This window comes from Cenococcum geophilum, assembly GCF_001692895.1.
Source record: "Cenococcum geophilum 1.58 unplaced genomic scaffold K441scaffold_23, whole genome shotgun sequence".
NCBI classification, from domain to species: Eukaryota; Fungi; Ascomycota; class Dothideomycetes; order Gloniales; family Gloniaceae; genus Cenococcum; species Cenococcum geophilum.
This window is the reverse complement of record NW_027137581.1, coordinates 244503-257308: the sequence shown is the minus strand read 5'-3', so window position 1 is coordinate 257308 and position 12806 is coordinate 244503. Positions and strand designations below refer to the sequence as shown.

Genomic DNA, 12806 nt, shown 5'->3' with positions numbered 1-12806 from the left:
GGCTAATACTAGCAACTGTTTACCGTATTAATCTTCTAGTTACTATCCCTAATCTTTACCTAGTTCTAGCCCCGTATTTAGTAAGCACTACTTATAAGGGTAAAGCTATAACTAACGTTCTATAGGAACCCCTTTCCGCTTACTACTAAAAGGTATATTTTAGAGTTAAGTCGTTTTCTAAAACGGCTCTGCCTTAAGATCTTATTAAATACTTTAGATGTTATAAACTCTAATTTTTAGGATTATAGTATAACCATTAATTATTATCTTTAGCAGAATAATTAATAGGCTAATACTTAAGTCCTAATTAATACAGGAGCTAGTAGTATAGAATTTATTAATAAGATCTTTATATGAAATAATAGTTTTACCCTAACCTCCCTTAACTAGTATATTAACGTATAGTCTTAGGCTAAATTACCTACGTAGTATACCTAAGACTCTAATACCTAAACCATAAAGAACTAATTAGGCTTTTTGTTACTACCCTAGGTTACTTAGTAATCCTTAAATAACTCTAGATAAAGCTATATAAGGTAACTATTAATTAGGATAACCTTAAGCTTCTATTTACCACCTCCCGTTATAGGCGAAAGTGCCTTATAACTTATTACTTAGACCCTAAACTAAAATCTAAAAAGTCTACCTAATTTTACTAGCTTAAGAATTCTACCTAATTCTACTAATATAAGACTTCCACCAATATCTATTAAGGATTTAAAAATTCTACCAAACCCTATAAACAGACCCTAAGTACTATACTACCTTATATAAGGGCGTGAAGAGACTTTAGAAAAGATTTAAAGGAATAATATAAATTCTATCTAAATCTAAGGGTATATAGCTCTTGCTAAGAACAAGACGTTATATAAAGAAGAGAAAGGAATAATAAGAGAATTATATAATTAAATAGTTAGGGGCTTAGTGGTTAATGCGTGCGTATATACACACGCGGTCTTTAACAGACTTTAGTAAAATTTAATTAATCTAGTAGAATTTGGTTAGAGCGTTAGAATTTATCTATTAAGTGTTTTACTAAGACATTCCTACTATAACTGGGCTAGTCTCGTTATAGTACCCCCCCCTTTTAGCTAAAGGTCCAAATAATTTAATTTTAGTTAAGACTTATAACTTATTGCGTGTTATATTTTCGCGTTAGGTAGTAGTATAAGGTTTTATTAATTCTATTGTTAAATAGGCTAATTAGGATTTTCTATCCCCAGGATAAAAAATTGCTATTCGCTTAGTTAAGGCGGTAAGTAGAACTAATATCTTTATAGTAGGTCTTAGCAAGGTAAATCTAACTAATTAAATAACTTTAACTGGTAGTTAAAATTTCTTAACATCTTGCGTGTTATATAATTATATTATAAATATTATAATATATTTTAAGTTCTTTTTAATTTTAAGCTTCCTGCTATTATATTTCGTGTATTTATATTAGGTAGCAATTATTTGCTTTTATATTGTGTCTATTTAGCTAAAATAGGTTATAAAGAATAGTTTTTGTGGAATTATTTTACTAGGGAAGGTGTATTGGTCTTAATTTGCTTATAAGGTTCCTAGGTTTATATCTTATATCTTTTTTATTTAATAAGAAATTTAAATTATTTAGACTATGTCTTCTATTATATATTATTAATTAAGTTAATAAAGTAAAAACTATTACTATTATTAATAATTATAGAAGGTAGTAGTGGCACTTTATAAGTTATAGGTTTACCTTTTAAGGGTTACAGCAAGTTTATATAAAACGCTAGATATATTTTTATTTTAGTTAGTAATTTAAGCTTATAAGCGTACGGGCTTAGTTTCTTCTTAATTTAGTATAGGACCGTAAACTTCCAGTCTAGTTTCTTTAAGGGTTATTAAGTCTTTAGGTTTTATATATTTAGGTAGACTATATTACCTTTCTTAAAGTCCTATACAGAAGCTCGTCCTTTATTTATATACCATTTTTATACCGTTTAAGCGTACGCTAATTTACTTTATAATAGTTTTATTAACTACTATTATAGAATAGGGGCAGTGGCTATAGAGCGTATATATTTAAGGAGTCTATAAGACGTTACGCAATCAATCGTAAGGGTTAAGGGCGTAAGGAGGTAATATACCTACGCGTAGCTAATATAAGCTATACGCGAGGTGTATATAAGAGTACGGGGCTCTCCTATAGAGGCCCCTACGGTAGGGTTCCGTAACATTACCCCCCCTCCTATAGAGGCGGAGCTCCGGTAACGCTGTGGTTACTATATATATATAAAAGGGACACTTAAGGTATAGAAAAGAAGAAAGGGGGGTATTACTAAAGGTTTAAAATAACGTTATATAATAAGGCTTGGTATCTAAAAATCCGACTAATTAGATAACTTTAACCACTAGTCGAAGTTCCTAAATATCTTAACGATATTCCGGTTACGTAATCGCACTTTACCGCAATCTAACGGCAATTTGCCCTTACGTAGTAATATATGACGGTTTAACTCTATAAGGGCTCCCGTAAAGGATTAGGTATAAAATCTCTACTTAGGCCTAGTTTCTATAGGTTTGCGTAGTAAAAGTCGCTAATTAAATCCTTTGCATTTTTAAAGTCTTCCTATAGTTGCCATTCTAGCTAATCTATATTAAATCCTGTATATATAGCTCTATAGTAGAGCTATTATCCTCTACTTTTACCAAAGTATTTAGAGTTAATAATTTATTTAACGGTCCACTTCTTATAGTTCTTATCTTCGTTCTTATCTCAGATTAGTACTAGTAGGGGTTTAAGCTATATCTGCCCTAGTAAGAGGTTAGGCTAATAAAGGTATAGTAGCTATAGGTAAAATATAGGCTATATCCCATGGGTAGCTAGGGTAGGTAGAAGTTCTAGCTTATATATAGCTCCCCTATTAATAACTTATTTAATTAAATAGGGGCTAAGGTTTTAATAATTAAGTGACTTTATAGGCCTCTATATAGAGATATTGCGTATATTTAGCTATACCTAGTCGCCAATACGTATCTCTAGTGGTAGCGTTCTATAGCAGTTAGCGAAGTAGGCCTACTTTGCTTAAGCCTAGGCCATTTCTCCCTTATAGTAGTTAAGTAGATTTTTTATACGGTTTATATACTAGTTAGTAAGTAGTATCTTAAGGCGTTTTCTATATAGTAGTTTCTTATTAATAGGTTCTAGTAGCTCTATACTAGATTAGGGGTAATAACCCTTATTTATAAAGAACGGGGTAAGTCTTATAGCGGTTAAAATATAATTATTTACTATAAATTCACCTAGTAAAAGGTAATCTACCTAGTTATCTTAACTATAGGCGACTACCTATTATAGGTATGCTTTTATACTGGCATTAGCGTTTTCTAGTTGCCTAGCAGTTTTATAGTAAAAGGATATAGATATTGTTATAGTGCTATAATAAAGTAGACTAAATAACTACGTTATAGTATAAAGAGGAGAAGAAGGTAGAAAGGGGGTATTATATATAAATAGTAGGGCTGGCCGCTAAGGTACTAGTAGTGGGCTAGCTAATAGTAGGAAATAGTATAAGATAGTATAAAATAGTATATATTAAGTTTGTACTATAACAGTACTCCTCTCCCCTAAATAGTTTGGTCCCTAAACTAAATAAATAACTTTAAAGTAGGCAGTATTTAGGGTCGCCTATTTTTTACCGCAAAGATATTAATTCCGCTTACCGCCCTTAACTAAGCTAATAGCGATTTTCTATACCGGGCATAGAAAATCCTAATTAGTTAGTCCTAAATTAATCTATGTGGCGTTTCTTAGTAAGAATCTAACTAATTAGACAACTTTAACCGCTAGTTAAAGTTTTATAACATCTTAACTACCACAAATTTTAATACGGTGGTCGGCTATAACCTTAGCGTAACTTTTCCTTATCTTATACCCAATCTAGGGGTTTTAGCTTCTTAGGGTATTACTTATAAAAGCGCTATATAGCCTATTTACAACCCTTTAGGTCTTCTTTTAGCTGCTAGGTTATATCCTTATAATATTTTTATTTAATCTTATAAGTTAGGCCTTAGGGGTCCTCGTTATATATATTAAGGATTTTCTTAAACTCCTATTTGTCTTCTATATTACCGTTATTATCTCTCTCTACTACTTATCCTTGTATATTGCGGCGCTCTATAATATTAATATTTGCTTAGCTAGGGATCTCTTTAATAGCCTAAAGGCGGACCTTAGATATATAAAAGGATTTATTTACTTAAATATAGTCTAGAAGGTCTACTATAACTACCCCTTAGTATACTATAAGTACGGGGTATAGGCCGTCCTATTTATCGTCCTATTTCTTTTTAGGTCTATTTATCTTTATATTTTCTAAGCTAACTATAACTATATCGCCTTTATAGAATAACGCGCTCTTATCCCTACGGGTATTAGTGTTATCTTTATAGCGTTGCTATAAAATCCGGGCTAGGGCCTTAAGCTATATTAATATCCGCTTAAAGCGGTTAGCTATAAAGTCTATGCGGAAAAACTCCTTCTTTGCTTATGCTAATAGTGTTAGTAGGTAGGGGCTAGTAGGCTTAATTCCGAGGCGAGGGTTAAAGCTATAGTTTGTAAAAAATAGGGAGATGCCTATGCTCTTGTTAACTTAGTTATTTATAGCAAACTTAGTAAGCGGTAGGTAGTTAACCTAGTCGTCCTATATAAAGCTAATAAAAGCATAAAGGTACTTATTTACGGCAGCGTTAATAATTTTAGTTTAGCTGTCTGTTTTTAAGTACTAAGCTAAGCTTAGTCTTAAGGTTGTCTTAAGGCGTTTACTTAGTTATTGCTAAAAGTTACTAATAAATTATATACCGTAATTAGAGATAATCGTACTTAGTGCACCGTAGAGCTTATATATATTATTAATAAAGCCGTTAACTAGCTCCTTTGTTAAGAGTCCTATTACTAAAATAAGGTATTATATTTTAGTTAGGCGGTCTATAATAATAAGGATATATTTATATACCTTACTATAGCATTAGCATACCAGCAGCGTTGTAATATAGTTAATTAAAATATTGGTCTATAGGCGAGTGGGTAGTTTTAGTAGCTTTAGGAAACTAGGCGGGGTAAAATAAGGGGTCTTAGTACAAAAGTATAGGGCATAGTCTTTAATAAAGGTAGCCGTAAATTAGGAGATTCCTAGCTACTAGTATATTTGGTTTAAAAGGTTAAGGGTTTTAACCTAGCTAGGGTAATTAGCGGGGCCACTGCTATAAAAGTAATAGATAACTTCTAGGTGGAGGTCTAGGGCGTTAGGGATAAAGAAATATTAGCGGAAGTAGATCTATCTGTTAATAATACTATATTCTAACTTATTAAAATAGAGTAATTTCCTAATTTTCTTTAGCTAACGGCGAGCTTTCCAATTACGTAGGGTCGCTACTATATCTCTTATAAGTTTGTTTTCTTAGTATCCTAACTAAATTAACTTATTTAGTGACTTTTTGGCTATTTTAGGGTCTAGAGCGGCTATAAACTTTATATTATTAGAGTTATGGGACTTATATAGCAATTCTTTTAAAATTATAGGGTTAATTTTCTAGGGCGGTATAATAACTTAGGCTTGGTAGCGGAGGCGTTTATTATTAGCGTCCTTAGGCCTTATTCCTAGTAGCTAACTTAGGGCGTTAGGGAGCGTGGCTTTACTGCTAGGTCTATATATAATTATAAAGTTAAACTATAAAAGGAACTCTACCCACTAGACTTAGCGTTAATTTAGCTGCTTAGTAGTTATAAACGTCTATAAGTTTTTATAGTTAGTAATAATTTTAAACAGCTCCTTAGTCCCTTATAGCCTAGGACGCCATTCCTCTAAAGCCTTAATAATAGCTAAGAGTTCTTTATTGTAGATCTTATAGTTATACTCTAGCGCAGAGTACTTTACAAAGAAGAATATGACTAATCTTAATTTACTGTTATTATTGTACTAGGAAAGGACTCCGCTAGAAGCCTAATTTAATACATTTATCGCTGCCACTATCTTCTTCGTGTAGTTATAGTATGCTAGTACTAGTACTAAGGTAAAGGCTCCCTTAAGGGCCTTAAACAATTTGGCTTATTTTAGTCCCCATAGCTATCTAATATCCCTCTTTAGGAGTTTTATTATAGGTATAGCGACGGCAGAGTAGCCTTAGATAAATCGTTAGTAGAAGTTCGCGAAGCCAAGAAATTATTATAGTTCTTTAATTAATATCAGGTCCTTCTATTTCTATAAGGCCTATACTTTCTTAGGGTCCATAGTTATGCTATTAGTTAAGATAATTAAGCTAAGGTATTTCGTTTTAGTAGAGTAGAACTTAAACTTATTAATATTAATCTAAAGTCTAGCATTACCAAGTCTTTGGATGACTTTATTTATATACTTAGTGTGCTTAATATATGTTTTAGAAAAGATAAGGACGTTATTAAGGTAGGCAGTGCAGTAGTTATTAAGGGCGTTATATAAGATATAATTAATATAATTCTAGAACGTGGCGGGTGCGTTATAGAGGCTAAATAGTATAATTAGTATCTTATAGAGTCCAAACCGGGTAATAAATACTATAAGCCACTTATAGCCCTCTGTAATCCGGATTTAGTTAAACGTAGTAATTATATTAAGTTTAGTAAAGTACTTAGCACTATAAAGTGCGTTAAGTGTCTTATAGATTAGTAATAGTGGGTACTAATTCTTAATAGTAACTGTGTTTAGGCCTTAGTAGTTATAGCAGATTTATATACCGCCACTAGGCTTAGTAGCGAGGAGAAGTAGTATAGTAGCTAGTAAGGTTAATTTGCGGATAAAACCCTTATTTAGTATCTTATTAATCTACTTTTTTATATACCTAAGTTTAGTAGGTAAGAGTGGTCTATTTTTATAATATAGGGCCTAGTTTCTAGAGATAATCTTAATTTTATAGTCCTATGGTTAGTAAGGGAGTAGCTTATCTATATTCTTAAGAAGAAAGTGCTTAATATATTTACGGAACTCCTTTAGTAAGCATTATAAAATATCTTTATAGGTTAATCCTAGTTTGCCTTTTAGAATTTTTTTAATATTAGTGTTAACTATCTTCTGGCGTAGAGACTTAGGCTTAGTTTTTAAGTTTATCTTAAGGAAATTATAAAAATAAGGGGGTAGCGCTTTACGGGTTTCTTCTATTATATAGTTGCCCTCTACTAGCCGGCGGAAAGACTTTTTTAATAGGTTTAGTACTTCTATTAGGCTATAAGCAGCTCTTTAAGCAGCTATTAATGTTCTTCTTATTTAACTAGTTTTACTAGCTCCGCTATATAGATCCTTATTATCTTTATACCTTTTTATTTACAGAACTAGGTAAAATTAACGGCATAAGTGTATCTAATGTCGTCTAGATTAGGGCGTGTTTGGTTCTCTGGTACTACGGCTAGGCTAGCGTAGCTTAATTAGCCCTAGGGGGCGGAAACGCAGTAGTGGCCCTATATGGTATACGCGGGAGATAGATATAAGGTTAGGCGTTATAGGGGGGAGGTTTTAATTACTCTAGTTTTAGTCTTAGCTATAATACCTTTAGCTATTATATGCGTGGTCGTATATACGTATAGCAAATAACTTAGAGTTAGGTGTCTTATTAGCTAGCCTAGGTTAAGCGGGTATATATAGGGGACTTATAGTTCTAGCGGTGTTTATATTCTTAAGGGCGGGGCGGTATTTCTTAGGGATAGGGTAGTAGTCTAGTCTTTTAAAATCTCTGTTTTATTTACTGTATATATTGGCTTACTAGTATTAGGTACCTTTTTTACTATCGGCTAATAGTATTTAAGCGTTAGCCGTATAATACGTCCGTATAGTGCTACTTAGTTACAATTAGGGATATACTATAGGAGATAGTTATAAGTATAGTAATTAGAGTTAAACTTAAGCTCTAAAATAGGGAAGTTTATACTTAGGTTATGCCTTTTAAGCTAGGGCATTCTAAGAATTACTAGTATTAAGGTTAATAACTTTATAATGTAAAAAAGCATAGATTCTATATAGTGGCTAATTGTTATTTTTGCTATAAAGTAATGGGTAATAAAGCTAGATCGGAGTTTATTGGTAAGGTAGAGTGGTTTTAGAACTAGGAGTCTTTTTATTATAATATTATGCTTCTTTATAAGCGAGTCTTCGTCTATAAACGCTAGTGCTGTACTACTACTATTAATAAGGCTTATTGTTTTAATAAGAACTTCTAGGAGTGAGTTGCGTAGTAAGAAGAGGTAAGTCTAAATAAGGATAGAATTTCTATTATTATTTACTATTCTAAGATTAAATAGCAGCTAGCTTAGAATAAGGTTTAACTAATTTAGTAGTATAAATCTAATTCTTTTATCCTCCTCCCCGTATAGTTCTAACCCTTAAAGGTAACTTAGTCTAAGGGTTAGCCTTTTAATAGCTACGTTATAGGGCTTGGCTGGTAGCTATAGTCTTAGCTAGTATATCCTAACGTGTTGGTTTCTAACGGTATATATATACTAGGGGGTACTTTACCAATAATATAGCTGGTCTCGCGGTTAGTAGTAATATAGAGTACTTATCTATAGTTCGCGTATAGGACTATTAGCTAGGGCTGCGTTAGGGAAGGGAATTATAGAGGTAGGTTTCTATATCTAAACCTATGTCCTTATCCGCGGTTACCGCCTTAATTACTATCCCCTTTATTAAAGAATCCGTCGTAGCTAAGGGGGGGTTAGCGCAGTAGCATTAGAAGGGGATTTAGGTTTTACTGGGGGTTATAAATATCTTTTTAGTAGCTAGGTTAACCACACGCTATATAAAGTCTGTTATTTATATAATATCTTTAGATGTTATTAGGGAGGCTATTACTACCGCTACCGAACTTAACGGCGTCTAGGTTTATTAGGTCATTCTATAGTAATATAGGTTAATAGCCGCTAGCAGTACTTAGCTTAGCGGTATTTAATTTAATATAGTGGGTATAGTTCTATAGGTTATAAGCAAATATATCTATCTACTTACTCTAGCCTTTATAGTTAGTATTGCTAATCTTATAGCTAAGGGTAAAGGCTAGGTTCTTTATCTTAGAGGAAATATTCTTCTTAAGTAAATCTACTTTTTATTCCTCGGTCTTATTTACTTTAATTATTAACTTATTAAGCTCTACTTTTTAGGACCAATAGTTACGCTCCTCTTAGCTTAAGGTATCTAACTTATTTTTAGCCACTTAGGTTATATCTATAGTTTTATAGTATCCTCTTATATATATAAACATAGACTCTCAGTTAGAAAAGGTCTATTTACTTAGGTTATTTAGGTATATACATAGCATATTAAGGCCATATTTGATATAGTTATAAGCTTTATCCGTTAACATATCTAATATAGAGGATTTCGTCTATTAGGGTCTTAAAGCACTTTACATCCCTCTGGAAAACGTCTTAGATTTTTATTTCCTATATTTTAAAATTTTCTTACTTTTTAATTAGTGATCCCTTGCTATTAAATGGGGTTAGATCTTTTACTTTACGCTTTTTTCTATAGGGCTTAGTTAAAAGAGGGGAGCTAGTAATAGGGTTCTTATCGGCAATGGTCTTGGTAAGTGTAGTAATTTAAGAGCTTAGGTTTTATATAGTCTCGGTATATATAAGGGCTTGCTATTTATATTGTTTAATATATAGTTTAAGTATTTTAAGGGAGTTAATTCTATGTTAAGCTTTTTTAAGTTAGAACTTTATAGCTTGGCCTTTACTATAGACGGCTTAAAGGCCGCTCTTAATACTAGTTAAAAAGGCTGTATATATAAAGAGTTGCTAAAAGGTTCCTGCCATATTAAGGTCCTTTAGGTATTTAGGACCGTTCCTAATTACCTAAGCGATATTAGTATAGGAGGTGTTAAGGAGGCGGGCAAGCGCTTCGCGAGGGTTCGTTAGCGGGACGTCGTCTATATTATAGTCGCCTATTTTAGGAGATCTGGGTAAGGCAATCGAAATCTATAAGGCTAACTATAATACTAAAATTGCTAAGACTGTACTAAGGCTATACTAAAACTGTACTAAGGTTATCTAGGACTGTAGTATGGTGTTATTAATCGCGCTAGGTCGCAATTATATTAGGAAAACGGAGATAGTAGACTAGGAAAAATAAAGATCGTAATAGAGTGTAATTAGAGATACCATAAACTGTTATAGTGCTGTAATAAAGTAGACTAAATAACTACGTTATGGTATAAAGAGGAGAAGAAGGTGGAAAGGGGGTATTATATATAAATAGTAGGGCCGGCCGCTAAGGTACTAGTGGTGGGCCAGCCAACAGTAGGAAATAGTACAAGACTGTATAAAATAGTATGCGTTAGGTCAGTACCGTAATAGATATCTTAACAGAAATGCTAAGGCGTTAGCAGATTCGTCTCTATATATTAGAGTTAAATTATATGCCTTAGTTAGACGTAATCAAGTTAGGCAACCTATATAGTTGGTAAACTTTACAAAGGAAGGCGTTAGTAACGTCACTAACGGCTACGCCTTTAGTTAGGACGTAGTGGCGCTCTTTTATAAATCGGTATATTATTATAAGGATGTTCTTATAGGTACAACCGTGTCGTTTATAGGGTAGTAGGTTAATAACAAAATCTATAGCGATATCTGCCTATTATTATATAGGTACTAGTAAAGGGTATAGTAATCCTTAATACTTTATATTAAAGGCCTTAGCGCGCTTATAACCGTGGCAGGCGCCTATAAAGCGTTTAACTAAGTTTATTATTTTTGGCTAGAAGTAGTATCGGCTAAGAAGCTTATAGGTTCCTCTTTTGCCTAGGTAGCCGCTTAATCGGAGGTTATAGGCCATTTAGATTAGTTGCTGTTATAAATTTTCTAAGTTAGGGATAAATAAGCGACCTCTATAATAAAGCCTATTCTCTTTTACTTTTAAGGCTGCCATATTAATCTAGCCTAAGCTTTAGAGGTTAGTAGGCAGCGTATAGGCGCTAGCGGTCTTTACGGCAATAAGTTAATATAGTAATAGGTTAATAGAGCTGTTATATACTATAGTAATAAGCTTATTAATTTTAGGAGGTAACTTTAGTTCTATAGTATAAAGCTAAGGTATAGTTAGCTCTATTGTAGGTAGTATGCCTAGGGCTAAATTTCGTACTTTTAGGATTGTCTATTATTGGAACTAATTATAGGGGTTATCTTTAGACTAAGGAAGGTCTTATAAGCGGCGTATTAGGCTATTAGGTTTAGTACCATATACTCCTAATCTATATATAATTTTAAAGTTAAAACTAAAGAGGAACTCGTTTTAATGTACTTAGCGTTAGTTTAGCTACTTTATAGTTATAAAGTACTTAAGCTTACAATGGTCCATAAGGACTTTAGTTAGCTAATTAGGCTCTACTAAGGAGAGTTCTAGTTAGAATTCTTTAAACACTTATATAATTATAAGGAGTTTTTTATTATAGATCTTATAGTTATACTCTTATAGTATAAGCTTAGATAAGTAGAATGCGACTAGGTAAAGGAGACCGTTATTACCTATCTAAAAGAGGACGCCTGCGTTAACGTGGTCTAAGGAGTCGGTTTTAAGATAAAGTTGTCGTCCTAGTATAAAGTGAGCTAGAATAGGTGCTTTAGTAAAGGCATTTTTAAGGGTTTAGAACGCCTTCTCGTATTTAGGCGTCTAGGTAAAGCATAAGTACGTTTTTCTTCCTTTTACAAAAAGGCCCTTTATTCGCATTATTACTATAAGTAGTGCTACTATGCCTAAGAAGTTATATATAAATTTTTAATAGAAGTTAGCAAAACTAAAAAAGGCTTATACGTCCTTAATACAGTTAGGGGCTTACTATTTAGTAATTATACGTACCTTCTTAGGGTCTATATAGACACCTTTAGTAATAACAATTAGTTTAAGGTATTTTACTTCTATAACTAAGAAATTATATTTCTTTAAATTAATATAAAGTCCTACGTCCCTAAGGCGCTATAGGACCTTTTAAACGTATTTAGTATACTTAGAAGGGCTATTACTATAAATAAGTATATTATCTAAGTACGCAGAGTAGAAGTCGTTAAGGTAGTTCTATAAGGCGTTATTAATATAGCTTTAAAAGGTGCCTGGGCCGTTATATACGCTAAAGGGCATAATAGTATATTTAAATTAGCCAAAGCGNAATACNAATNNNGTTTTCCATTTATNACCTTCCNNTATTTANANATAGTTAAAGGCGGCGATAATATTAAGCTTAGTATAGATTTTGGCTTAGCTAAGCCGCTTAAGGGTCTTCTATATAAGCGGTACTGGGTATTAGTTTTTAATTATAATAGCGTTAAGTCCTCTATAGTTAACGCAGAATTAAATACCTTTTTTTAGCTTCTTAGCGAGAAGGATGGGGGTAGCTATTAGTAATATACTAGGATAAATAAACCCTTTATTAAGGTGCTTGTTAATATACTTTCTTATAACTAAAAGTTCGTCATTTAATATTAAGTAGGGTCTCTTATAAGGTGGCGTTTTTCCTTATTTAATATTAATGGTATAGTTATTAGGTTAATATAGGGGGAGTATATTTACGCCCTTTTATAAGTATATACCAATAAAGTCGTAGTACTTCTTAGGGAGGAGCTTACGGAGTTCTTCGTTGGTAAGTCCTTTTTTAAGTTTTATAAACTTTTTAAAGTCTAAAGATAAAAGTCTATAGAGTTCCGCAGGGGCGTCGTCTTCTAAAAAATTAACTATGTTTATCCTATTACTATAAAGGACGTAGTTTTATTCTTTATTAAGCTTATATAGTTATAATTAGAAAGCTATAGTAACGGTCTAGCCTTT

The 12806-nt window shown here is 32.4% G+C and overlaps 1 protein-coding gene across 1 annotated transcript; it reads right to left on the bottom strand.

Moving 5' to 3' along the window:
• Window positions 1-11822: 11822 nt before the first annotated feature.
• K441DRAFT_562731 (uncharacterized protein) lies at window positions 11823-12056 on the bottom strand (the record flags this gene model as incomplete). The annotated part of the gene is given in 2 exon segments (XM_067643573.1): window positions 11823-11960; window positions 11979-12056. Coding segments are annotated over 2 exon segments (216 nt in total), but the record flags the coding sequence as incomplete, so codon positions are not given.
• Window positions 12057-12806: the final 750 nt, after the last annotated feature.